Source organism: Podarcis bocagei (assembly GCF_964188305.1).
Source record: "Podarcis bocagei genome assembly, chromosome: 2".
NCBI lineage: Eukaryota > Metazoa > Chordata > Lepidosauria > Squamata > Lacertidae > Podarcis > Podarcis bocagei.
Window position 1 is genome coordinate 9,588,015 of NC_138126.1, and position 24,182 is coordinate 9,612,196.

Genomic DNA, 24,182 nt, shown 5'->3' on the forward strand with positions numbered 1-24,182 from the left:
TTATTATTACTACTACTACTACTACTACTACTATTATTTGTGATTACTGACCGGCACATTCCTGTGGCACTGCCCCTCCCCAGCAACACCTCTCCCCTGTTAGAATTTCTGCTCCATGATTGCAGTCATGCAATTGTTGTCTATCACATGACGATGTATATTTTGACTCCACAGAGTGGGAAGAGACGGAGACAGGATGCTTGTATTACTGTGTTTCCTGAAGTGGGACTATTGTCCTTTGTTATTCTCTTTGCTGTCTGATGCTAGAGAGAGAAGGAGCTATGTTGCAGTGCTCTGTGTGTGTTTTATATGTAAATAAAGTAGATTAGCCAAAATGCTGAGTTGCTGAAGTCTGTTATGCAAGCTGCGAACACTCTGTGGATCCCTAAGTGTGCCGATGTCTGTTGGCATCGGTCGCTATGATGTTCGGGCTGAAGAAAGCTTTTGAAGCTCCCAAACGAACAACCAGGAGGGAGAGAACATGCCAGTCGGGTCCTACTCGAGTGTAGGACGAGCTCCTGACACCCCCAACCTAATTCATACGACCTTGAGTGATTTTGCCCTGCTGGAATATGACCTTGAACTTGGAGGGGTGTGTAGAAACTACACACCCCTCTGCTCTCACCCACCCTTGGAAGGTTGCTCAGATAAGAATGTGGCCCTCAGCCTGAACCAGTTTCCCCACCCATGTCCCACCTGATCTGATTCCACAGCGGCTGCTTCTCCTCCGCCACAAAGAGGAAATGAATGAGGATGTCTTGGCCGCTTCATTCCCTCGCCTGAAGTAGACAAACAAACGTGCCAGAGAGCCATTAGGACATCCTCACCTCTGAAATGCATGCCTAACTTAGAAAAAATCCTAGCTTCATATGTGGTGGTCTTGTAGTAAGGTTAAAGCTTACTGGGAAATGATATATAATGAATTGAAAAGGTTGTTTAAAATAACCTTTGTAAAAAAAACGAAAAGCTTTTCTTTCGGGAGTTATAGGGACAGAACTACCTAAAGTGTACAGAAATTTATCAGGTCCGAGAGGAAAACAATAAAGGAATTTTTGCCTAGAAAGTTCATAGAAGAGGCAACTTCAAAGACCTTCTCAACTCCACCAGATTCACAAATTGGGCAGGTTGAAATGTTATTAATCCTGCTATCCAAAAAAGTGTGTCCCCTGGAAAGCTAAGGTCTGCAAATGGTTTTTCTTAGAGCAGCAGTAAGGGTGATAAAATACCTCCAGGAAAAATGTATATATTTTTTTATAACTGGCACCAATATGAATAAGACATTTGTGTGATTGAATGAAAGCCCCATCACTTAAAGTAGAAAGGAATTCCCTCTTGAAACATCGGATTCACTCTAGTGGGACAGAAATTAGGCCAAGCCTCAGTATTAAGACCAGGGCTTTTTTCCAGGTGGAACTCAACAGAACTCAGTTCCGGCACCTCTCAGTGAGGCTACAGGGAACCAGGCAGAGGGCCTTCTTGGTAGTGGCACCCTCCCATCAGATGTCAAGGAAATAAACAACTATCTGACTTTTAGAAGACATCTGAAGGCAGATCTGTTTAGGGAAGTTTTTAATGTTTGATCTTTTATTGTGTTTAATATTCTGTTGGGAGCTGCCCTGAATAGCTAGTGAATAAATTATTATTATTATTATTATTATTATTATTATTATTATTATTATTATTATTATTAGAGGTGTTCACGGTGAGTTCTGATGCCTATTTTTCTAGAAAAGTTAAGACCATCAGAATGTCAGTGGAATTTCCTCAGTACATTTGAGAAGAAGTTGGTTCCAGTTCATTACCTCCAAATAGCAACTACCGTATTTTTCGCTCTATAGGACGCACCTTTCCCCCTTCAAAAATGAAGGGGAAATGTGTGTGCGTCCTATGGAGCGAAGACACCATAGCCCCGCGACCCTCTCCTGGCTGGAGAGGTGACGCGCGGCTATGGCAGGAGCCTCTCCGCTGCGCCTTTCCGCTGCTCCCCGACCTGCTCTTTGGGGCTGGTGGTGGGCTTCCCCCCGCCAGCCCCAAAGAGCAGGTCGAAAGGAACCTGAAGCCTGGCGAGCGAGAGGGGTCAGTGCACACCGACCCCTCTCGCTCTCCAGGCTTCCAAGGTAGCCGCCTGAACGCACCTTAAACGGCACCTTGTTTTAGAGCGGGAAAACAAGAGGAGGAAAGTTCTCCCCCTCTCTGTGCAGCTCCTCCTGCCGCTTCACTGAAGGGGCGCTGGGCAGAGAGGGGGAGAATTTTTTTTTTGTTCTCCCCCCTCTAAAACAAAGTGCGTCCTATTGTCCGGTGCGTCCTATGGTGCGAAAAATACGGGTACTTCCATGGAAGTTCAATTCACAACATGGAGAGAGACCAAACTGAGATACATTGCACTGATCCTCACCCAATGGCTTCTGTCTGGGGTCTGATGGAGTCGTCTCGGCTGCAGGGGAATCACCTCCCATTTCAGCAAACAGACCCTTTACCTGGAACAACAGCAATAAGGATGGAAGGCATGAAATGGGGAGAAATGACGCAGCTGAAAACTTTGATGATTTCTAAATAAATTTGGACAGGGAATACAGAATTTTGCACCCACAGTCTGACCTGCTTGGGACCATGTAACAACGCTTGGCCTTTTTAAAAAGTTAATATTGTTTTATTTCTGCTTTACATTTTAAAATATTCATTTAAACAGCCTTAAAATATCAATGACTTCCCTTCTTCTCTTTCCATGGTTCATTTTACAAAACATAAATCCATGCGTATTTTACATAAACTAAACCATTCAGTATTCCTTTATTACTTCCATCAAAGCTTATTTACCTGTTAAATTTATCTGAATTCTGCCCACTTTTTCAAGTGTCCACTATTTCCCCCCATATATTCAATAAACATTTTCCAATCTTCACTAAACGTATGTTCTTCTTGTTCTCTTATTCTGTATGTTAAGTCTGCAAGCTGCGCATATTCCATCAGTTTAAGTTGCCATTCTTCTTTAGTCGGGACCTCGCTCGTTTTCCATTTTTGTTTTATTGATTCTAAATGCCGTATTAACCTGTCAATCATATAGTATGACATTTGCTAAAATTGTGATGTTCAGCTATCAGCTTACCGTTTTTGTGGCTGATTTGTTGCCAGCGTTATGTAGATTGCAATTGTTTTACTGATGATCTGCTAATTATTTTACATAATGTTGTTCCGTTATGTTTTACTATGTTACTGTTATTTATTGTCTGCAAGCCGCTTTGAGACTCATTTGAATGAAAAGTGACATGGAAATATAATAAATCAAACCAAATCAAATCAAAATCAGGGCCAGTCTACTAGGGAATAATTGGAAGAAACAAGATTTACCAACTATCAAAGAATGGCAGATGAAGATGACGGACTATATGGAACTTGCCAAACTGACCGGAAGACTCTGAGACCAGAGAGAAGAGACGGTGGAAGAAGATTGGAAGAAGTTTAAAGAATATTTGAAAAACTATGTGAATATTTAAATCTTAGAATAGCTTTGGAAGTAGATATAGGCTGTAGGGTTAGAAGTAGAAGGTAGTGTATTTTAAAATAGTATTATTTGTAAGTGATAAAATGGGAAGATTTTTATGGTAAAAGTAGGTGATAAAAAATGGTTAAAAATTATGATACATGAAACTGCTAAAGATGAAAAGGGGGGACTTGGGGAAGCTCATCTAACAATGCTTGGAAAAAATAAGGAGAAGACAAGAATATGTTTGTATTATTTGTATTTCTGTTTGCATTGTTTATTTGTGTTATAAAATGAATATTTTTTTAAAAACAACAACAACACAAAAGCAAAAAACCAGGGCCAGTCAAAGCAGTACCTTCCAGATGTTCAACGCCAGCTGCCTTCAGCCAATGCTAAGAGATGATGGATTTAGTCCATCAGCTTCTGGGGCTCCTGTTTGTTAGGTTTAATGTAGATTAAACATTCTCACCTGCTGCTCTTCCTGCTTCTTCTCCTCTGCCCGACTCAGGAGGAAACCTTCTGCCAGGGCCACCGCCTGGGAACTGGTCTCCGCTCCGCATTCCCTGACCCAGTTCTCCATTTCCGGGGGGAGGACAGCCAGGAATTGCTCCAGGATCACTAAATCCAGCATCTGAGCCTTGGTGTGTCTCTCCGGCTTCAGCCACTGACGGCAAAGGTGGTGGAGTCGGCTGCAAATGTCCCGTGGTCCCTTGGCCTCCTGGTACTGGAAGTGCCTAAACTGTTGGCAGTGCACATCTGACCCATGGATGTTCTCCCTCAATGTCTTGTGTCTGCTTCCAACCCAAATTTCCCCAGTGCTCCCAGTCATGATGCTACCAGGCTGTCTTCCTTCCTCGAGGGCGGCAGAGTCTTGTTCTTCCATCTCTTATCTGCAGAAAAACATTCTCTGATGAAAACGTATTTTTCATTTTGATTGCTCATACAGTGGATGCTCGGGTTGCAGACATCATCCGTGTGGGATGCACGTTCACAACCCGCAGTGGCGCGTCTGCGCATGCGCGGGTTGTGCATGCGCAAAACCCGAAAGTAAACTGTTCCGGTGCTTCCAGGTTTCAGCGGGTCTGTAACCTGAAAAAACGCAGCCTGAAGCGTCTGTAACCCGAGGTATGACTGTATTGTGAATTATGTAATACACAACATTTATTCCCCCCATTTGAGGTCCGGTACACTGCTTCTGCATATGAAGGTTCTATTGCTCACAAAGCTATTCATGTTCCTCTCACGCTGCCCATTCGTGGGATCCCTGCCCAAAATCTAACTACAGTGGTACCTCGGGTTAAGTACTTAATTCGTTCTGGAGGTCCGTTCTTAAGCTGAAACTGTTCTTAACCTGAAGCACCACTTTAGCTAATGGGGCCTCCCACTGCTGCTGCGCCACTGGAACACGATTTCTGTTCTCATCCTGAAGCAAAGTTCTTAACCCGAGGTACTATTTCTGGGTTAGCGGAGTCTGTAACCTGAAGCGTATGTAACCCGAGGTACCACTGTACCTGGACCAAGACTGCTTCTTGGTCTATCTTAGGTTATGGACTCTCCTTTCTTGGTGGTTTTTAAGCAGAGGTTGGACGGTCATCTGTCATGGATGCTTTAGCCGAGATTCCTTCATTGCAGGGGGTTGGACTAGATGACCGTGGGGGTCCCTTCCAACTCTAAGATTCTATTATCTATCAAGTACATCCTCTTCCTTTGTGCGTCCATACACAGACTCATCAACCAGAGAGAAACATACCACATCCCTGCCTAGATTCCTCCCATTGCTATATTCAGCGATCACTAACAAGGCTGTTTTCATCTACGCTAGTGGCCAAAATTGTGGAAACCATTTGGAAAAAGTGTATTTCTGAGGTCTGATGGCTCATAAGACCACTTTTCTTTTGAGTCATACCATAAAATTATATATCAATGGAAAGATAATTTAATGAAGAATGCAATGGAACAAAGTTTGTTCAGTTATCTGTATTCTATCAAAAGTTATAGCCAAATGACCAGAAAAAGGAAACACAACTTGCTTAAGTTGATATGCAGTAGCTTTCATTCATTTGAACGAAGCCAACAAGCACGAGTGTTTAGAGAGCCAATCGGGTGTTATGAGCCATCAAACCTCACAAATACACTTTTCCCAAAAGGTTTCCACAATTTTGGCCAATAGTATATGCTTTTTTAAAGCTCGGCTTTAACTCTGTAAGCTATCAATCGGCAGAGGCTGCAGTGGCTCTCCAACTGTGCCCCACTTCTGACACTCAATGGCTGTGGGCAGGATGCCGGCCCAATCATTTTCTACCAGCTCGAGGCTGGCATAGCCCAAAGCACACTTTTGCCTCTCTGCCCCTTCTAGCATGAGGAGTAAAGGGTAAAGGGACCCCTGACCATTAGGTCCAGTCGTGGCCGACTCTGGGGTTGCGGTGCTCATCTCGCTTTATTGGCCGAGGGATCTGGCGTACAGCTTCCGGGTCATGTGGCCAGCATGACTAAGCCGCTTCTGGCGAACCAGAGCAGCGCACGGAAACGCCGTTTACCTTCCCACCGGAGCGGTACCTATTTATCTACTTGCACTTGCACTTTGACGTACTTTCGAACTGCTAGGTGGGCAGGAGCAGGGACTGAGCAACGGGAGCTCACCCCATCGTGGGGATTCGAACCTCCGACCTTCTGATCGGCAAGTCCTAGGCTCTGTGGTTTAATCCACAGCGCCACCCGCGTCCCTAGTATGAGGAACAAGGCTGCAAATGTGGTAGTGGCAACCCCACGTCTCCTTTCTAACTCAGCCAGGTCCAATTGCCTCACTCTTGTTCATTATTCACTTTCATTTTTTTTTTTTTAATTATTTGGTTTTTCAGATTAAAATTTTACAGTCACATATGCAACATACGGGATGCGGGTGGCGCTGTGGGTAAAAGCCTCAGCGCCTAGGGCTTGCCGATCGAAAGGTTGGCGGTTCGAATCCCCACGGCGGGGTGCGCTCCTGTTGCTCCGTCCCAGCGCCTGCCAACCTAGCAGTTCGAAAGCACCCCGGGTGCAAGTAGATAAACAGGGACCACTTACTGGCGGGAAGGTAAACGGTGCGCTGGCTCACCAGATGCAGCTTTGTCACGCTGGCCACGTGACCCGGAAGTGTCTCCGGCCTCTTAAGTGAGATGGGCGCACAACCCTAGAGTCGGACACAACTGGCCTGTATGGGCAGGGGTACCTTTACCTTTATCCAACATATAACATAAAAACAAGGTTTCAAGGAATCTCTTAGACTTCCCTCCTCCCCTTTGTGGGTCCTATTTGTTAATCATTCCCTCCTGCATCTTTTGTGATAATCCACAACCTTCTACCTCTCCATCTTTTTCACTTGGGTTCTTGCGTAATCGACTCCTTGGACAAAAAGGCTGCCGGTTTTTTAACAGAGCAGTGTTTTCGCAGATCCCCTCACATCCGAATGAGCGCATGAGCTACAGAGCCAGGAAGCCCACCTGGCAAACAGGGAATTGAGAACCATCAGCGTGGAGTGTTGGTGAGAGTGTGTTATCACCAAGGATGCGGGTTCGATCCCCATATGGGAGAGCTGCATATTAAATTGTATTAAACCGGGTTGGACTAGATTGCTCCTCAGGGTCCCTTTCAACTCTACAATTCTGTGATTGTATGACAATCTGCTCTCACTGAGCAACTCTGCCCCGCAGACCTGGCAGAGCAAGAGACTCTAAATATCAGGGTTCCAGCCCCCAGGTTGCACAAAAAGATTCCTCCGTTGCAACGGGATGAATCATCCTCAGGGTCCCTTCTAACGCTGCAATTTTGTGGTGGTATCTTAGATCGGGGACCTCTTTTTTACAGAGGGGGAAGAGAGAAACAAACAAGTGCACAAACAATTATAACAGGAGATATGTCGCCAGCAGGCCAGGAGAAGCCCAAACTCCCATCCTCAGCGCAGGTTTGCTTCTTAATCATAATAATAATTTTATTGCTTATACCCTGGCCCATCTGGCTGGGTTCCCCCAGTCACACTGGGCAGCTTCCAGCAAAATAAAATATGGGTCAGTTGCATGTTCCTGTGTTAAAGGGGGCTGGAGTCGATGATCCTCAGGGTCCCTTCCAACTCTATGACCATCCGCTCCCACTCATCAACTCCACCTCGCAGCCCCTCTTTAAACCCCAGCCTCCCCAAACAGCTCAGCCGGGAGAGCAATAGACTCTTCATCTCAGGGTCGTGGGTTCGAGTCTCGCATGGGCAAAATATTGGACAGGGGGTTGGACAAGATGACCCGGGGGTGCCCCTTGGGAATTTTACGATTCTGTGATTCTATCTTAAATAATAGAAAAAGGGGAACGGAGACACGAACAACCCCTCTCCCTATTTGTTTCCTGAGATGGTTTCTCCTGATCTGCGTCTCCCATGCGACGCCTCCTCCTTTCCACCAAACGCACCAAAAAGATGTTGCAGAATCTCACCGGGTTGCAGAAGGAGCCGCAGACGCAGCGCGCGGTGGGGGAAAACAGAGGCTCCTTCCTCTGCAAAGCGGGGAGCTGCTTCTGCTCTGGAGGAAGCCCCCCTCCTTTCCTTCCACCCCAAATTTCCTTCTTCTCTAGGAATCCGGTTCTTTTTTAACCCTTGCAGGGCCTAAGCACGAGCATCGCCGCTCTGTGCCAAAGAGGAAACGTGCGCCCTGCGCGCGCACAGATGGGAATCTGGACATCTTTTCCTGGGGGCGGGGAGACTCGCCTCCACTTCGGGTTCCCAAGCAAACGTGGCCAGGGGGGAGGAATCAGTTGAAAATAACTTTGAAGAGGGGAGAAAGGAGGTCTAGTGGTTAGAGCAGCCCTTTCCCATCACTGCACAGGGTGATTCTCCTGCCCCACGTGCCAATGCCCTATGCGGCCTAGGACCCACGTACCTATGGGACCGCCTCTCCTGGTAAGGTCCACAAATGACAACATTTTGGAGGTCCCAAGTCGCAAGGTGGTTAGGTTGGTTTCAACTAGGGCCAGGGCCTTTTCAGTACTGGCCCCGACTTGGTGGAACGCTCTGTCACAAGAGCCCAGGGCCCTGCAGGACTTGACATCTTTCCGCAGGGCCTGCAAGACAGAGCTGTTCCGCCTGGCCTTTGGTGTGGGCTCAGTCTGACCCTTATGTTTCCCTCCCCTTATGGTCTTGATCTATCGGCTACTTTTAAAATGAGGCTGCATTTTAAATTGCATTTTAACCTGTATTTTAACTTTCCTATTATGTTTTTACTGTAATTTTATGGGTGTTAGCCGCTCTGAGCCCGGCTCTGGCCGGGGAATAAATAAAATTTATTATTATTATTATTAATGCGCCCCTGAGCAAGAGTGCTGCTTGTCTCTTTTCTTGGCGAGGGGACTGAGGGAGCAAGGAATTTAATAGAATCAAAGAAATGTAGAACTGGAAGGGACCCCAAGGGTCATCTAGTCCAGCCTACTGCAATGCAAGAGTTAAAGGCAGAAAAACTGTTAAAGGGGCAAGGAGTAGCGGTGGGGGAGAGAAGAGGGGCAGGAAATATTTCCAAGCTGCCCCCTTTGAGAATCCGACGACCCCTCTGCGATTTTGGAAAGGATGGATCTTGCCCAGTGCTGACTGGACTTGAACCCGACACCCTCTTCGTTCAAAGGGAGGTGCTTGGCAACTGGGCTAAGGTCCTTTCTGTAGCGAGGCAACTGGCCTTGTAATGGCTATGGCTGAAGCCTAAGGAGATTGGGAAGGGGGCAAGCTTGCCTTTCAGTGGCAGTCAAAACCAGGGTGTATAAACCAGCGTATATAAAAACACAATAAAATGTCAAACATTAAGAAGCTTCCCAATACAGGGCTGCCTTCAGATGTCTTCTAAAAGTTGTGTATCTCCTTGACATCTGGTGGGAGTTCCACAGTGTGGGTGCCACCACCGAGAAGGCCCTCTGCTTGGCTCCATGTAACTTCGCTTCTCACAGTGAAGGAGCCGCCAGAAGACCCTCAGAGAAGACCCTCAGTGTCTGGGCTGAGCGATGGGGGTGGAGACGCTCCTTCAGGTATACTGGGCCAAGGCCAGTATTTTATCAAGTTATTTGATACATGAAAACATTTTGCCTGCTTCTGAAAGGCCTGGTTAGATTTATATATCAATAAAAATATTGCAAGGCCACTTCCTAGAACTACGACTTCCATCAGTCTCAGCAAGCATGGCCAGTGGCCAAGGCGATGGGAGTTGTAGTTCAGCAACTGCTGGAGGGTCCCAAAGGTCGCCCACCTCCTTGTGAGCATCTGAGGCAATTCCCTAAAAGGGGAAAAAAACTAATTCTGCTATTCTAGCAGCTTGGAAAAAGGTGGGGAAACCCTCAGCTAGAGGACTTCGTTATCTCTGTTTCCGAAAGCACGTTCGCAACCCGCAGCGCCGTGTCTGCGCACGTGCGGGTCGCAATTCGGCGCTTCTGCGCATGCGCAAAGTGCAATTTAGCACTTCTGTGCATGCGCCAAAACCTGGAAGTAACCCATTCCGGTACTTCCGGGTTCAGTGCGGTGCGCAACCCGAAATTGCGCAACCCGAAGCGTCTGTAACCTGAGGTATGACTGTAGTTGGTCAAGAGAGCCGTGAACCCAAAAAGGTTGAAAACCTCTGGTGTAGATCATTTGCACGGAGGAAAACTATTTAACAAATCACGTGTAAATACTGAGATCAGTTACAGGCATTAGGCAGTAAGCTTGTTCAATATCTCGTCAGATTTCTCCAGAGATTGTCATGAGTCCACAGCGGTTTGGGTCCTTCAGAATCAAGGTAACTGGAGACGACAGTGTCTTTCGGATATGTTTTATTTACACATATATGCAGGTTGAATATAAGACGGAGAGGACTCACAGCATTCACAGAAATCTTGCTCTCTTGTTCTGAGTCTGGGGAGAGGCATAGATCCACAGAATTGGACTCAACACAGAGAGCAAGTCATGCTTTTTCCCTCCCAACTCCATCACAAGGAAAGGCAGCATAGACAGCAAGTCACTGAACTTTACCTTACCTGCATATACTGTTCCTTTTATTTCTCCTTGCTGCTGATTTGTCTTTGATGCTTTCATCTTTCAAAAACTAAAAAGCCCCCACTGGTCTTCTGCTAATGTATTTACAGTGGTACCTTGGTTTAAGAACAGCTTAGTTTATGAACAACTTGGATTAAGAACACTGCAAACCCAGAAGTAAGGGACGTGGGTGGTGCTGTGGGTTAAACCACAGAGCCTAGGACTTGCCGATCAGAAGGTCGGCGGTTCGAATCCCCACGACGGGGTGAGCTCCCGCTGCTCGGTTCCTGCTCCTGCCAACCTAGCAGTTCGAAAGCACATCAAAGTGCAAGCAGATAAATAGGTACCACTCCGGCGGGAAGGTAAACGCCGTTTCCGCGCGCTGCTCTGGTTCACCAGAAGCGGCTTAGTCATGCTGGCCACATGACCCGGAAGCTGTACGCCAGCTCCCTCGGCCAATAAAGCGCCGCAACCCCAGAGTCGCCCGCGACTGGACCTAATGGTCAGGGGTCCCTATAACTTTACCTTTAAACCCGGAATTAGGTGTTTTGGTTTGTGAACTTTGCCTTGGAGGCAAAACATGTTCCGCTTCCTGTTGAGTGTGTTCCATTTGTAAATTGAGTCCCCCATTGCTATGGGAAAGCACGCCTTGGTTTAAGAACACTTTGGTTTAAGAGCAGACTTCGGGAACAGATTAAGTTAGTAAACCAAGGTACCACTGTAATATAAATATATCCAAGTGGATTTTTAGACTCTCCTGGATCCTGCCTTGTCCCCAACATCTTGCCTCCTGGGACAAATATATTGTTTCGCCCCTGGGTGAATTCTTTGATGACAGGTAAGGTTAGTACTGTGCATGATGCTCTGATCATCTTTGAATAATTAATTAATGATAGCAACAGACATTTTTGCCTTTTTGGAAGCTCCTCCCAACTTCTAAGTACTGCATTGGATCCCAGTACGTTTCCGAGCACAATTCAAAGTGTTGGTGCTGACCTTTAAAGCCCTAAACCACCTCGGTCCAGTATACCTGAAGGAGCGTCTCCACCCCCATCATTCAGCCCGGACACTGAGGTCCAGCACCGAGGGCCTTCTGGCGGTTCCCTCCCTGCAAGAAGTGAGGTTACAGGGAACCAGGCAGAAGGCCTTCTCAGTAGTGGCACCCACCCTGTGGAATGCCCACCCTTCAGATGTGAAGGAAATAAGCAGCTATCTTATCTTTAAAAGACATCTGAAGGCAGCCCTGTTTAGGAAAGTTTTTAATATTTAATGCTGTATTGTTTTTAACGCTTGATTGGTAGCCGCCCAGAGTGGCTGGGGAAACTCAGCCAGATGGGCGGGGTATAAATATATTATTATTATTATTATTATTATTATTATTATTATTATTATTATTAATGATTACTCCACAAATTTTCCTGCATATGCCCTGTCTATATGCAATTCAAGCATTTATTTGGGTTTTTCTTGCAGAAAGAAAGCTAGGAACTGCTCCTAAAGCTCCTTTAATATTCCAAGTCTTTATATGGGTTCTCCGCTGTATGGATTTTTTGGTGGGAATAAAGGCTGGAGATCTGAAGAAAGCTGCTCCCATACACTGCCCATCGATTTGTGTGTTCTTTGATGAACATTGCGATGGGAACTCTGAGCGAAGCCCTTTCCACACTCCAGGCACTTATAGGGTTTCTCTCCCGTATGAACTCGTTGGTGTGTCGTGAGAGCTGACTTCTCAATGAAGCTTTTTCCGCACTCAGAACATTTATATTGTTTCTCTCCTGTATGAATTCTTTGATGTTTTCTAAGACAATTCTTCTGAGTGTACCTTTTCCCGCATTCCAAACATACATGTGGTTTCTCCTGGATGTGCATTTTTTGATGATTAACGAGATCTGCCTCCTGACTGAGGCACTTTCCACAATCCAAGCATTTATATTGTGACTCTGCAGTGTGCGATTTCTGGTGATAAATTAGACTAGTACTTTGGCTGAAGTTCTTTCCACACTCTAAACATTTATATGGCTTCTCCCCTGTGTGAATTCTCTGATGGTAAGTGAGATGGGAGCTCTGACTGAATCTCTTTCCGCACTGCAAACATTTATACGGTTTCTCCCCGGTGTGAATTCTTTGATGGGAAGTGAGGTTTTTCTTCAAAGCAAAGCTCTTTCCACATTGTGAGCATTTATGTGGTTTCTCACCAGAGTGAACTGTTTGATGGTGCATGAGAGTTATTTTGTGAGTGAAGCTTTTTTCACATTCCAAACACTGATAGGGTTTCTCCCCAGAGTGGATTCTTTTATGAGAAGCAAGACTTGTCTTATGCCTTAAGATCTTTCCACACTCCAAGCACTGAAAGGGTCTCTCCCCTGTGTGGATTCTTTGATGGGAAGTCAGATGGTTGCGTTCCCTGAAGCCCGTTCCACACTCCAAGCATTTATAGGGTTTCTCCCTATTGTGAATTCTTTGATGGTACATGAGAATTATCTTCCGGCCAAAGCTCATTCCACACTCTCTGCATTTATATGGTTTCTCTGCGCTGTGGATTCCTTGTGCTGAAACAGAGGAAAGGGGAAAATGCGTGGGGTTATTAATATTTTTTTAAAAATATTTTTTCTTGCTCAATTTCCGCATAACAAATTATCAAACCATATAATCCCCCCTCCTCCCTGCATAATGGACTTCCCTCAGCTCCTCTCCCTGGTTTCGCTGCACATTATTTTCTCTGCATATTATAAAATTGTATACAGTGGTACCTCAGGTTACATACGCTTCAGGTTACAGACTTCAGGTTAAGAACTTTGCTTCAGGATGAGAACAGAAATCATGCTCCGGCAGCACAGCAGCAGCGGGAGGCCCCATTAGCTAAAGTGGTGCTTCAGGTTAAGAACAGTTTCAGGTTACGAATTAAGTATGTAACCAGAGGTACCACTGTATATCCTTACATATCTTTCCATCATGTTATCAACAATAAATTTGTGTGTGTATGTTTATTCAAAACCTGCCAAGGAGTCCAGTTCATTTTGTTGTGTTTTTAAATAATTTGTGTGAAGTTCCCATTCCTCCTTAAAGTCACAGTTGTCCTTGTCTCGCAGTTTGTATGTCAATTTTGCCAGTTCCCCATAGTTCATCCATTTCTTTTGCCACTGTTCTTTTGTCGGGGTTTCCTCATTCTTCCATCCTTGTGCTATCAAGACTCTTGCCGCTGTTGTAGCATACATAAACAAGTTCCTTATTTTCCTTGGCAGGTATTGTCCTACATTCCCTAACAAAAATGCTTCTGGGTTTTTTAAAAATGTCATTTTAAACATTTCCTTCAATTCATTATATATCATTTCCCAATAAATTTTAATTTCTTTACATTCCCACCACATATGATAAAAAGTCCCTTCTTTTTCTTTACATTTCCAGCAAATGTTAGAGCCGGTTTTGTACATTTTTGCTATCTGTACAGGTGTTATATACATCATTTTCATATAATTTTCTTTCAGAAGAGAACAATCTGTAAATTGGAAAATGTGTGGGGTTCTTACTGGCTAATACCCTTTTATGTGGTACCGTCCAGATGTTATTAGACTTTCCCCATCAGCTCCAGCTGGAACGGACAGCTGTCAGGGATGATGAAGGTGGAATCCTGCAACCTCTGGAGGAACCACATTGGCTACCCCAGCCGTAAAAAGGTGTGTCCCCCCAAAAAAAATATTACACTAAGCTGCCACCAGCCCTACCTCTCGCCTCATCTTTGGAATTCATATAAACAAAGAGGGAAACTTCGGGCTTCAGTTGTGAAGCATTTCGGACATGAAAATGGAGCTTAGCCACGCTGTATTAGCACATGAGGGAAAGTTTTAGGCAGAAAATCCAGATTCAGAACTAATTCGGAAGCCATTAGGTGAGAAGAATAATGGAAGCTGGTTCTGAAAGAGAGAGCATTTTTGCATTCCTAGGAAGGCAAAGGCCTCTCATTTTTATGGAAATCAGTAAACCCCAGCCTCTTTTGTGAAGTGGATTATTATTTGGCCCATTCGTGAAATTCACTCAATTTCTGATGACGTGTACTCATCTCTTTGGCCTTCTGGAAAATGACATCGTTCCACCTCCCTCACAACTCTGAAACTTACATTCCACAAATAACCTGACCAGATAAGACCAACCAAGCCACAGTTGTGAAGGGCAGATTTAGAGAATGCATGCTCAGAGAGAATGCAGGAGAGATTAATTTTCAAGATTAAAAGCAGGAATAAAAATCCTAGATGCTGTATGTGTAGCACAGCTGAGCTATGTCAGAATATTAGGATTGCTCACATACAGAAATACTGAATTTAAAAAAACGATATTATGACGCAACAGGGGATCTTACCGAGAGAGGCCATGATCCTCCAGTTATCCTCCATGACTTCCTTATGCAATACCCTCTGGTCAGGATCCAGCAGCGACCATTCCTCATCTGTGAAATGCACAGCCACATCCTCAAATGATATGGGACCCTAAAAGAAAAGGGAAACATTTTTTCATGGGTAGGATAGGGATGGTCTATTGGCGACATTAAAAAGGCCAGTTAAATTGAGATGGGTGCTTATTATTGTCAGGAATTAAACCTTCTTGGGTGGCATTCGCAGCCTTCGCTGAGGGAAGCTTTTGATAGGAGCAAATCGATGGAAAGAGATTCACTCAGGACCAGGCAGGTGAGAGGGGAAAGTGGGGCCCTGCCTCTCCCCTCAGTGATCCATCCCCCTACCTGATCAGGTCTCACAGCTGTTCCTTCTACTGAACCACAAAGAGGAGATGGCTGAGGACATCTTGCCGGCATCATTCCATTGCCTGTCAGAGACAAAACCACTAGTTATCTCCCGCTTGGACTACTGCAATGCGCTCTATGTGGGGCTACCTTTGAAGGTGACCCGGAAACTACAACTAATCCAGAATGCGGCGGCTAGACTGGTGACGGGGAGCGGCCGCCAAGACCACATAACACCGGTCTTGAAAGACCTTCATTGGCTCCCAGTACGTTTCCGAGCACAATTCAAAGTGTTGGTGCTGACCTTTAAAACCCTAAATGGCCTCGGGTCCAGTATACCTGAAGGAGCGTCTCTACCCCCATCGTTCTGCCGGGACACTGAGGTCCAGCGCCGAGGGCCTTATGGCAGTTCCCTCGCTGCGAGAAGTGAGGTTACAGGGAACCAGACAGAGGGCCTTCTCGGTAGTGGCGCCCTCCCTGTGGAACACCCTCCCATCAGATGTCAAAGAGATAAACAACTACCTAACATTTAGAAGACATCTGAAGGCAGCCCTGTTCAGGGAAGTGTTTAATGTGCGACATTTTAATGTATTTTTAATCTTTGTTGGAAGCCGCCCAGAGTGGCTTGGGAAACCCAGCCAGATGGGCGGGGTACAAATAATAAATTATTATTATTATTATTATTATTGGCACATACTTGGATGAGAAACTGATACATAGAGAAAGTCTGAACTGTTGAGCAAGTTTGAGATCTGTGCATCTGTTTGATAGTTCCAGTGTGTGAACACATAGCAACTCTTTGGGGCTTTTGATCACAAATCCATGTGCACAACATGTTGCAAATAAGGGTATTTTCGAGCCCTGGAAAAAGGTGGAGATTTGCCTTGCCGCAAAAGGTTAAAGAAGTTGATGTTGGGATGCATCCGGGGAGACGGGGGCAATTGGCAGGCTCCCAGCTGGCTCCAGCAGCCGGGCGAACTCTGGTTCTCGGAGCAGCATCAAAACTGCGACTCAAGCCTCAGAGACCTTTTAAGACTGAGCACGCAAGCTAGCAGAGATAAGAACTCTTTGCAACAGAAGTAGCAGACAGAGGCATATGTAAGCATATTTACAAGCATTTATTCAACATCAGGACAAAGGAAAAACATGTCTGCTTCCCTTCGTGTCCAAGCAAAGAGCATAGGCAAAAGCTATATACAACGGAAGTTCCCAGCAGACTGTGCTGGAAGTAAACGGACATGTAACATACAACAACTCCACATGCCTGTTCTAAAGGTGGAACGGAACTATATCCTAACAGCTGATGCATGGGTAGGCAAACTAAGGTCCGTGGGCTGGATCAGGCCCAATCGCCTTCTGGATCCGGTCCACGGACTGTCCGGGAATCGCTGCGTGGATCATCAGCGTGCATGTTCTTTCCCTCTCCCTCTCATGGCAGCAGTGCCGCCTTCTCCTCCCTCCCTCCTCCTGGCTTCTCCCCGCCCTTCCTAGAGGAGGAAGGGGGTGGGCTTTGTTGGTGTCAGCAGCAGCAGCAAGGCTCAAGCGGCTGCCATTTTAAGCAGCCCCTCTCCGGAGCCCTTTCGCACGCCGCTCATCGTCCCTCCACCACCGCCAGCCCCTGCCACTCACAAGACACAGGTAAGCAGCCACTGGGGCTCGGGTGCTCTTGCATAATTTTGTTTTTCAAAATATAGTCCGGCCCCCCACAGGGTCTGAGGGACAGTGGACTGGCCCCCTGCTGAAAAAGTTTGCTGGGGGGTGAAATCCCCAAAAAGGATGCTACTGTTTTTCTGTATGCCACAACAGCTGCAAGAATATTGCTCGCGAAGAATTGGAAGAAACAAGATTTACTAACTATCGAAGAATGGCAGATGAATATTATGGACTATATGGAACTTGGCGAACTGACCAGGAGACTCCGAGACCAGAGAGAAGAGACGGTGGAAGATGATTGGAAGAAGTTTAAGGAGTATTTGGAAAAAAAAAATGTTAATATTTAAATCTCATAATAGCTTTGGAAGTGGATATAAGCTGTGGGCTTAGAAGTAGAAGATAGTGTATTTTGAAAGAGTATCATTTGTAAGTGATAAAATGTGAAGATTTTCATGGTAAAAGTAAGCGTGATTAAAAAAAAAACCGGTTAGAAATTATGATATATGTAAACTGCTAAAGATGAAGTAAAATGAAAATCAGATAGCCGGGACTAAACTAACAATGTTTATATAAATAAGGATAAGACAAGAATCTGTTTGTATTGTTTGTTTTTCTGTTTGTGTTCTTTATTTGTGTTATAAAATGAATAAAAAAATTTGGAGGGGAAAAAATGAACAGAGGGAGACCATATTGAAACAGTACCCCTAAATCCTCACCCAGAGGCCTCTGCCTGATGACTGACAGATTCCTTTCTGCTTTGGGGAAATCGCTTCTCATTTCCGTTACCAGATCCTTTGCCTGAAACAGAAATATGCATTGAAGACATCGCACGGAAACAGCAAATGCAAAAACCTCAGGGGTACTTGGCTATCGGTTTGGCTGACTTCCACAGAAAGCTGGTGAAGAAGCAGAGAATTCTGGGATCCCCTCCCTCACACCATGAGCCCCTTGGGATTATCTAGCTCAGAGGTAGTTGACATAATGCTCTCCAAAAGTTGCTGGACTTCAGCTCCCATCATTCCCAGTTGATATGTAGAATGAACAGGGATGATGGGTGTTTTAGTTCCACAACCTCTAGAGCAGTGTTTTTCAACCACTATTCCGCGGCACACTAGTGTGCCACGAGATGTTGCCTGGTGTGCCGTGGGAAAAATTGAAAAATTCGAAAGATTTTTTTTTAAAAAAATTCAAATTTTCGCCCACTAGGCGGGTGCCGGACTGTGTCCTGGGTATTGGGGGGGGGTTGACCCCACCCTCGGCCAGCAGGGGCGCTGATTGGCGCTCCTCAGGGGGACACCCTCCACTTTTCTGATGTCCAGGCTGTGATTGGTCCAGACTCCAGCCTGGACCTATCACAGTAGGACATCATCTTCCGACTTCCTTCCCGCCCGAGCACAGTGTGCGCAGCAGCGGAGAGAAGAAGACGTCGTGAGTCACCAGGAGGACCGGAGAAGTTGTCATTTTATTTCTCTTCAGTCTCCACTGAATGCCTTGACTGGGTTAGGGACCCTTATAGCTCAGCATCAGTTGGTGGAAAGGACACGACTTTACAGGAGCAGGAGGAACTAACTGAACTGAGACAAAATCGTGGTTTCAAGCTAAGATTTGCTGATCTACCTTTGGACAGTTTTTGGTTGGATACTGCCAAGGAGTTCCCCCTTCTGGCAAACAAAGCTATTTTGACATTGCTCCCATTTTCCACTACATATCTGTGTGAGATGAGCTTTTCAAGCATGATTGCTATAAAAACTAAATACAGAGAGAGACTGAGAGCTGTTGACGAAGAGCTACGTGTGTGTCTTTCTTCGATTCCAGCCAGAATATCAGCTTTGTGTTCAGCCAAACAGGCCCAGGTTGCACACTGAATAAAGTATTTTATAATTTTTCATATTTCTGTTTACTTACTTTTTCATAATAAGTAATTATAAAATACTTTCTTTGTGTTTATTTGATTCCTATTCAAGAGAATTACCTTATATATAGTCAAAGAGTTAATTTTTTTAACATTTTCTAATGGTGGTGTGCCTTGTGATTTTTTTCATGAAACAAGTGTGCCTTTGCACAAAAAAGGTTGAAAAACACTGCTCTAGAGGACATCAGGTTGACTTTCCCTGATCCAGACAAAACTCTCACCTGCAGCTCTGCCTGCTTCTTCTCCTCTGCTCGGCTCAGGAGGAAACCTTCGGCCAGGGCCACCGCCTGGGAGCTGGTCTCCGCTCCACATTCCCTCACCCAGTTCTCCATCTCTGGGGGGAGGACAGCCAGGAACTGCTCCAAGATCACTAAATCCAGGATCTGGGCCTTGGTGTGTCTGTCCGGCTTCAGCCACTGACGGCAAAGGCGGTGGAGTCGGCTACAAACCTCTCGGGGTCCCTTGGCCTCCTGGTACTGGAAGTGCCTAAACTGTTGGCTGTGCACATCTGAACCATGGATGTTCTCCCTCAATGTCTTGTGTCTGCTTCCAACCCAAATTTCCCCAGTGCTCCCAGTCAAGACGCTATCAGGCTGTCTTCCTGCTTCGAGGGCGGCAGAGTCTTGTTCTTCCATCTCTTATCTGCAGAAAAACATTCTCTGATGAAAACATATTTTTCATTTTGATTCCTCATATTGTGAATTTAATACACAACATTTCTTCTCCCCATTTGAGATCCAGTATACCGGTTCTGCATAAGGAGGTTCTATTTCTCACACAGCTATTCATGTTCCTCTCACGCTGTCCGTTTGCGGGATCCCTGCCCCAAAATCTAAGAACCTGGACCAAGACCGCATCTTGGTCTCCCTTAAGACTGTGGACTCTCCTTCCTCGGAGGTTTTTAAGCAGAGGTTGGGTGGCCATCTGTCATGGATAATAATAATAATAATAATGATAAATTTTATTTATACCCCGCCCTCCCCAGCCAAGACCAGGCTCAGGGTGGCTAACACCAGATATAAAACAATTGATTGAAATACAACTTTAAAAACAAGATTAAAATACATTTTAAAAAGCCAGGGAAGTCCCCAAGGAAGAGTTCCATCACAGAAGGAAAAAAGAAAGAGGGGTGGGGGATCAAGTTAATTCCAAGCCAAAAGCCAGGCAGAGCAACTCTGTCTTACTGGCCCTGCAGAAAGAAATCAGATCCTACAGGGCCCTGGTCTCATGAGGCAGAGCGTTCCACCAGGCTGGAGCCATCACTGAGAAGGCCCTGGCTCTGGTTGAGGCTAATCTGACTTGCTTAGGGCCCGGGACCTCTAGGGTGTTGCTATTTATGGACCTTGAGGCTCTCCGTGGGGCATACCGGGAGAGGTGGTCCCGTAGGTACGAGGGTCCTAGGCCGTGAAGGGCTTTAAAGGTCAAAACCAGCACCTTAAACCTGACCCTTTACTCCACCGGGAGCCAGTGCAGCTTGAAAAGCACTGGGTGTTTCAGCTGAGATTCCTGCATTGCAGGGGTTGGGCTAGATGACCCTCAGATCCCTTCCAACTCTTAAGATTCTGCGTCCATACCCAGACTCACACAGACTCAGTAGCCAGAGAGAAACATACCACATCCTGGACCAGCTTCCTCCCATTGCTATATTCAGGGATCACTAATAAGGACTGTTTTCATCTATGCTCTTTAAAGATCAGTTTTAATTCTGTAAATGCCAAACCCCTCATACAGGAATAGTGTCCTTGGGCAGAAGTACTCTCAGCATAATGTGATCCCTGGAAAACACTGGCGTCTGAATGCGCACACATTTATTATGTGCTACCAAGCTGGAAAGCTCCACATGAAAAACAGGGGCTTTAATTTTAAGGGGAAAACAACAATTGGCTGGGATAGCTCAGTTGGTTAGAGCAAATAATAATAATAATAATAATAATAATAATAATAATAATAATAATAATAATAATATTTATACCCTGCCCATCTGGCTGGGTTTCCCCAGCCACTCTGGGCGGCGCCCAAAACACTAAAATACAATAACCTATTAAACATTAAAAGCTTCCCTAAACAGGGCTGCCTTTAGATGTCTTCTAAAAGTTTGGTAATTACTTTCTCTTTCACATCTGGTGGGAGGGCGTTTCACAGGGCAGGCGCCACCACTGAGAAGGCCCTCTGCCTGGTTCCCTGTAGCTTTGCTTCTTGCAATGAGGGAACCGCCAGAAGGCCCTCGGTGCTGGACCTCAGCGTCCAGGCAGAACGATGGGGGTGGAGATGCTCCTTCAGGTATACTGGACCGAGGCCGTTTAGGGCTTTAAAGGTCAGCACCAACACTTTGTGCTCGGAAACGTACTGGGAGCCACTGTAGGTCTTTCAAGACCCGTGTTATATGGTCTCGGCGGCCGCTTCCAGTCACCAGTCTAGCTGCTGCATTCTGGATTAGTTGCAGTTTCCGGGTCACATTCAAAGGTAGCCCCACGTAGAGCGCATTGCGGGAGATAACCACAGCAGGCACCACTCTGGCAAGACGGTCTGTGGGCAAGTAGGGTCTCAGCCTGCGTCCCAGATGGAGCTGGTAGACAGCTGCCCTGGACACGGATTTAACCTGTGCCTCCATGGACAGCTGTGAGTCCAAAATGACTCCCAGGCTGCGCACCTGGTCCTTCAGGGGCACAGTTACCCCATTCAGGACCAGGGAGTCCTCCACACCAGCCCACCCCCTGTCCCCCAACAACAGTACTTCTGTCTTGTCAGGATTCAACCTCAATCTGTTAGCCACGATCCATCCTCCAACCGCCTCCAGACACTCACACAGGACCTTCACCGCCTTCACTGGTTCTGATTTAAAAGAGAGGTAGAGCTGGGTATCATCCGCATACTGATGAACACTCAGCCCAAACCCCCTGATGATCTCTCCCAGCGGCTGCATGTAGATGTTGAAAAGCATGGGGGAGAGGACAGAACCCTATTTCCAGCATATTTCCAGTAACACCAAAGTTGCAGGCTTGACCCACCTGAATATTTTTACATGACTAGGGTTGGACTAGATGACCCTCAGGTCCCTTCTGTCTCCAGGAGTCTATACTTTTGTATTCCACCTTTTCCTCCAAGGAGCAAAAGGCAGCATGCGCGGCTCTCCCTCTCTCCATTTAATCCTCATGACAACCCTATGAGGTAGGCCATGCTGACAGGAAGTGGGCCAAAGTTGTTGTCCCCTCGGGAGCTTCATGGTCCTGATCTGCTCTCACCACTGCACCACACTGCCTTTAAGAGAGGACGGTACAAATTCATGGAGCAGAGGGCTATCAATGGCTACTGGCCGTCACGGCTGCGCTCTGCCTGCTCGCCTCTTTTCTGAATTATTTTCTTTGTAAAGCTTTTTATTGCTATTTAATTACATGATTAATTAGGGACGCGGGTGGCGCTGTGGGTTAAACCACAGAGCCTAGGACTTGCCAATCAGAAGGTCGGCGGTTCGAATCCCTGCAACGGGGTGAGCTCCCATTGCTCGGTCCCAGTTCCTGCCCACCTAGCAGTTCAAAAGCACGTCAAAGTGCAAGTAGATAAATAGGTACCACTCCGACGGGAAAGTAAACAGCGTTTCTGTGCGCTGCTCTGGTTCGCCAGAAGTGGCTTAGTCCTGCTGGCCACATGACCCGGAAGCTATACGCTGGCTCCCTCGGCCAGTAAAGCGAGATGAGCGCCGCAACCCCAGAGTCGGCCACGACTGGACCTAATGGTCAGGGGTCCCTTTACCTTTACCTAATTACATGATGTGCATAAACAATTATAACAGGAGATATGTCGCCTGCAGGCCAGGAGAAGCCCAAACTCCCATCCTCAGCGCACGTTTGCTCCTTAACCATAATAATAATTTTATTGCTTATACCCTGGCCCATCTGGCTGGGTTCCCCCAGCCACTCTGGGCAGCTTCCAGCAAAATAAAATATGGGTCAGTTGCATGTTCCTGTGTTAAAGGGGGCTGGAGTCGATGATCCTCAGGGTCCCTTCCAACTCTATGACCATCCGCTCCCACTCATCAACTCCACCTCGCAGCCCCTCTTTAAACCCCAGCCTCCCCAAACAGCTCAGCCGGGAGAGCAATAGACTCTTCATCTCAGGGTCGTGGGTTCGAGTCTCGCATGGGCAAAAGATTCCTGCATTGCACGGGGGTTGGACAAGATGACTCTTGCAAGTTTACGATTCTGTGATTCCATCTTAGATGGGGAACGGAGACACGAACAACCCCTCTCCCTATTTGTTTCCTGTGATGGTTTCTCCTGATCTGCGTCTCCCAGGCGACGCCTCCTCCTTTCCACCAAACGCACCAAAAAGATGTTGCAGAATCTCACCGGGTTGCAGAAGGAGCCGCAGACGCAGCGCGCGGTGGGGAAAAGCAGAGAGTACTTCCTCTGCAAAGCAGGGAGCCCCTTCTGCTCTAGAGGAAGCCCCCTTCCCTTCCTTCCACCCCAAATTTCCTTCTTCTCTAGGAATCCGCTTCTTTTTTAACCCTTGCATGGCCTAAGCCACGAGCACTGCAGCTCTGTGCCAAAGAGGAAACGTGCGCCCTGGGCGCACACAAATGGGAATCTGGGCATCTCCTGCTCATGGGGGGGGGGGGAGACTCGCCGGCACTTCGGGCTCCCAAGCGAACGGGGCCATCGGGGGAATGAGCAGGAAAGCAGCATTTTTAAAGTAACTTTGAAGAGGTATGGGGGGGGGGAAGGAGGTCTAGTGGTTAGAGCAGCCCTGTCTCGTCACTGCGCAGGGCGATTCTGCTGCCCCACGTGCAAATGCGCACCTCTTTTCTTGGCGAGGAGAAAGAGGGGGCAAGAAATTTAATAGATTCAAAGAATTGCAGAGTCGGAAGGGACCCCATAGGGTCATCTAGTCCAGCCTCCAGCAATGCAAGAGTTAAATGTGGAAAAATAATAATGGGGCGAAGCTTTTCTTCTTCTTTGTGGGGCAAGGAGTAGCGGTGGTGGAGAGAAGGGCAGGGAATTTTTCCAAGCTGCCCCTCTGGAATTTGGAAAGGATGGCTCTTGCCTGGCGCTGTCTGGACTTGAACCCGGCACCCTCGGTGTTATCCTGGAGTGTATTTATTTAAAATAAAAAAATTCCTTCCAGTAGCACCTTAAAGACCAACTAAGTTAGTTCTTGGTATGAGCTTTCGTGTGCATGCACACTTCTTCAGATACACTTCGTGCATGCACACGAAAGCTCATACCAAGAACTAACTTAGTTGGTCTTTAAGGTGCTACTGGAAGGAATTTTTTTATTTTGACTATGGCAGACCAACACGGCTACCTATCTACTACTGTATTTATTTATTTATTTATTTATTTATTTTAACTCTAATAAAATCCATTGAAAAATAAAAAAAGGTGGGGAAACCCTC

General features: G+C 46.4%; 1 protein-coding gene across 7 annotated transcripts in view; it reads right to left on the minus strand.

Annotated features, from left to right (window-relative positions):
- Nucleotides 1–23,225, minus strand: part of LOC308580453 (uncharacterized protein) — a 29,168-nt gene extending 5,943 nt beyond the window's left edge. The window contains exons 1-4 of one of the 7 annotated variants that reach the window (XM_081182122.1): nt 23,137–23,225; nt 19,012–19,432; nt 2,396–2,477; nt 697–779 (exon numbers count right to left, since the gene is read on the minus strand). In XM_081182122.1, coding sequence (XP_081038248.1) covers nt 697–779; nt 2,396–2,477; nt 19,012–19,425 — 579 coding nt within the window. In that variant the 5' untranslated portion in view covers nt 19,426–19,432; nt 23,137–23,225. Of the gene's footprint in view, nt 1–696; nt 780–2,395; nt 2,478–3,953; nt 4,392–6,825; nt 6,901–7,942; nt 8,064–19,011; nt 19,450–21,798; nt 23,030–23,136 lie in introns of those variants that run through there. The other 6 variants (XM_081182126.1, XM_081182127.1, XM_081182123.1 and 3 more) reach the window with 6 other exon arrangements.
- Nucleotides 23,226–24,182: the final 957 nt, after the last annotated feature.